Source organism: Bison bison, unplaced genomic scaffold (genome assembly GCF_000754665.1).
Source record: "Bison bison bison isolate TAMUID 2011002044 unplaced genomic scaffold, Bison_UMD1.0 scf7180017845683, whole genome shotgun sequence".
NCBI lineage: Eukaryota > Metazoa > Chordata > Mammalia > Artiodactyla > Bovidae > Bison > Bison bison.
The window spans coordinates 88000-90312 of record NW_011476256.1 but is presented as its reverse complement, the minus strand read 5'-3'; the positions used below and the strand labels follow the sequence as shown (position 1 = coordinate 90312).

General features: G+C 52.0%; 1 protein-coding gene across 1 annotated transcript in view; it reads right to left on the bottom strand.

Moving 5' to 3' along the window:
* Positions 1-668: 668 nt before the first annotated feature.
* LOC104986137 (putative E3 ubiquitin-protein ligase UNKL) overlaps positions 669-2313 on the bottom strand; it is a 21639-nt gene continuing 19994 nt past the window's right edge. Inside the window, exons 11-12 of the mRNA XM_010836600.1 lie at positions 1483-1766; positions 669-748 (exon numbers count right to left, since the gene is read on the bottom strand). Coding sequence (XP_010834902.1) covers positions 669-748; positions 1483-1766 — 364 coding nt within the window. The remainder of the gene's footprint in view (positions 749-1482; positions 1767-2313) is intronic.

Sequence of the window (2313 nt, the reverse complement as noted above, 5' to 3'; positions counted from 1 at the left end):
GAAACCCCCAGCTCTGAGCACTGGGGCCCCCAGGTGCCCACGGCCGGGATGGCAGAGCCCCTGCGAGGCGACCCTGGACTGCGTGGGGACACCCTGTGACCCTCAGGACTGTGGGCTTCGGCCTAAGGACCTTTCTCTCCTTCTGAGCCAGCAGGCCCTCGGGGTTGTCCTCAAAGATGCAGACAAAATAAAGATCAGAGTTTTAATTAATTTCCATACTGATAAAAATAATTCCATGAATTCTGTAAACCATTGCATAAATGCTATAGTGTAAAAAAATTTAAACAAGTGTTAACAACTTTAAACAATTCACTACGAGTAAATGATTATGCATTATAAATACTACCTTCTGGGTTAAGAAAACTCCATCCCAATAACATTCTCATCTAAACACTCGAACATACAGATTGGGGCTTCCATAAATTAATTTGTATGAAGCGTCCACAAGGAGTCGAGGTCTTCTGCCCACAGCGACAGACGGTGGGATGATGGAGTGTCACCGCTAACACCGAGCACGCAGGAGCTGACACTCGGCAGCAAGAGCCTCGGCCTCGCCGAGCACCGTGTAGCTTCAGCTGCTACGCCCAGCACCCCCTTTTGTCACCCGAGTGCGGGGCGGTGACACCCTGAGCCCGGCCCGGCCCAGCCTGGGAGGCCCGCTCAGCCCCTCAGAAGGCCAGGGCCACCCGGCCGCTGGGGGGCAGCCCAGGAGCCCCACCCCGGTGGTTCTTTGGTCTTGCCACCACACCTGTCGTCAGAGCCAGCAAGTACCTGGGGGGTGCGCCTCCAGTTTCCGGAACCCCACAGAGAGTACTGACCGGAGTAGCTTATAAATACACCTAAAGCTTAATTGTTCCTGTTTATAATTTGAAAATGTCTAGGCTAGATGTTGATTACAGACATTGTCCCGTTTGCCTAGAAGGCCAAAGGCCTGCTGTGGGAAACAAGTGCATAAATATTAATAAAAATAAAGAACTTTAAACAGTGATTACAGTAGCACAAAATATACGTAATTTCTAAGAGCTAATAAATCATCACTATAATTAGGAACAAAGGTTCACCACAACTGAGTCAGTTACCGTTAGCAGCGGGCGAGCTGCATGGAGCCATGGACCCACCTTTGAATGACAGCTTTCCCATCAGTGTGTCATTAAAAAAAGGTTTTCAACCTCTCACTATAGTAAATACATTCTAATTTGGTCACTGATAAAAATTTTTACCTAGTCACTTTGCACTTTAAAAAAATGCTATATAAAGTCTTTGGCACAGCCCTGGGCAGGCGGGCAGGGACAGCTAGTCCCTTCTGGGCCAGGGCCCAGTCCCCGCTCCGTGCCTGCAGCAGACTCCAGGGAGATCCTTGCCCTATCTACGTCTGCAAGTAAGGTCTCAGCCAACTACAGACAGCTTTTACTTCCTCCCGGATTCCTCGGAAAAGTGACGCAACGCAGACAGGAGAGACCGAAGCCAGCACTGAGATCTGACCTGTTCCCAGCAGCCCTGCTGCACCCTGGCCCTGCACCGCCCTCACGGTGGCCAGGTCCTCCACCACCTTGTGGTCACGTGACCACAACACCTGGACAACAGACCTGGCGACAGTGTCTCCCACGCGGGTGGGCGAGGCTCCAGCCAGGAAGCCCACTGTGAGCTTGGGGGAGGGGAGCATCCAGGGCCCTCCCTGCTGCCCTGCTGCCTCGCACGCTGGCTGGGTCCAGAGAGGAGGAACGCGCCATCCCCGGCTCTCCAAGGCATAGGCACTTGAGCGGGGCCTGTGGCCACAGGGCTGTCACTGACGCTGCAGTTACTGTGCACACTTTCAGGAAGTGAGTTCCCGTCATAAAATTTCATCTACATGTATATGTCTCTCAATAATCACTCTGCTATAAATACTATTGGTTTGCACTTAATTTGAAAACTGTAAAAATCCTAGGTATCTCTCACTACTAGATAAATGCTCACTTCATAAGTACTAATCTCAGACAGGAACTAGCATGGTTACCGTGCTACGGGCTGAGAGAGACCAAGAGGAAGTGCTCTGTTCACAGTACACGTGTAAAGCTTCATATTACCGCATATTAAAAACACGAACCTCAAAGCAGCTCAGAGCAACTTGGAACCTCTGCCTAAACTCTTCCATCTACAAAGTGCTTCTCGGGACTCGAGCTCCCAGGATCCAGTCACAGTGGCGTCAGGACCACAGACCCCAATGGGTCACCCTGCCTTCACGCCCCGTGGGGCACCAGGGTCAGCGAGGAAGAGTCTGAGGCCATGGGTGAGCCGTGCGGGGCTGGGGTCCCGACGTCGGTGGCACCAGGA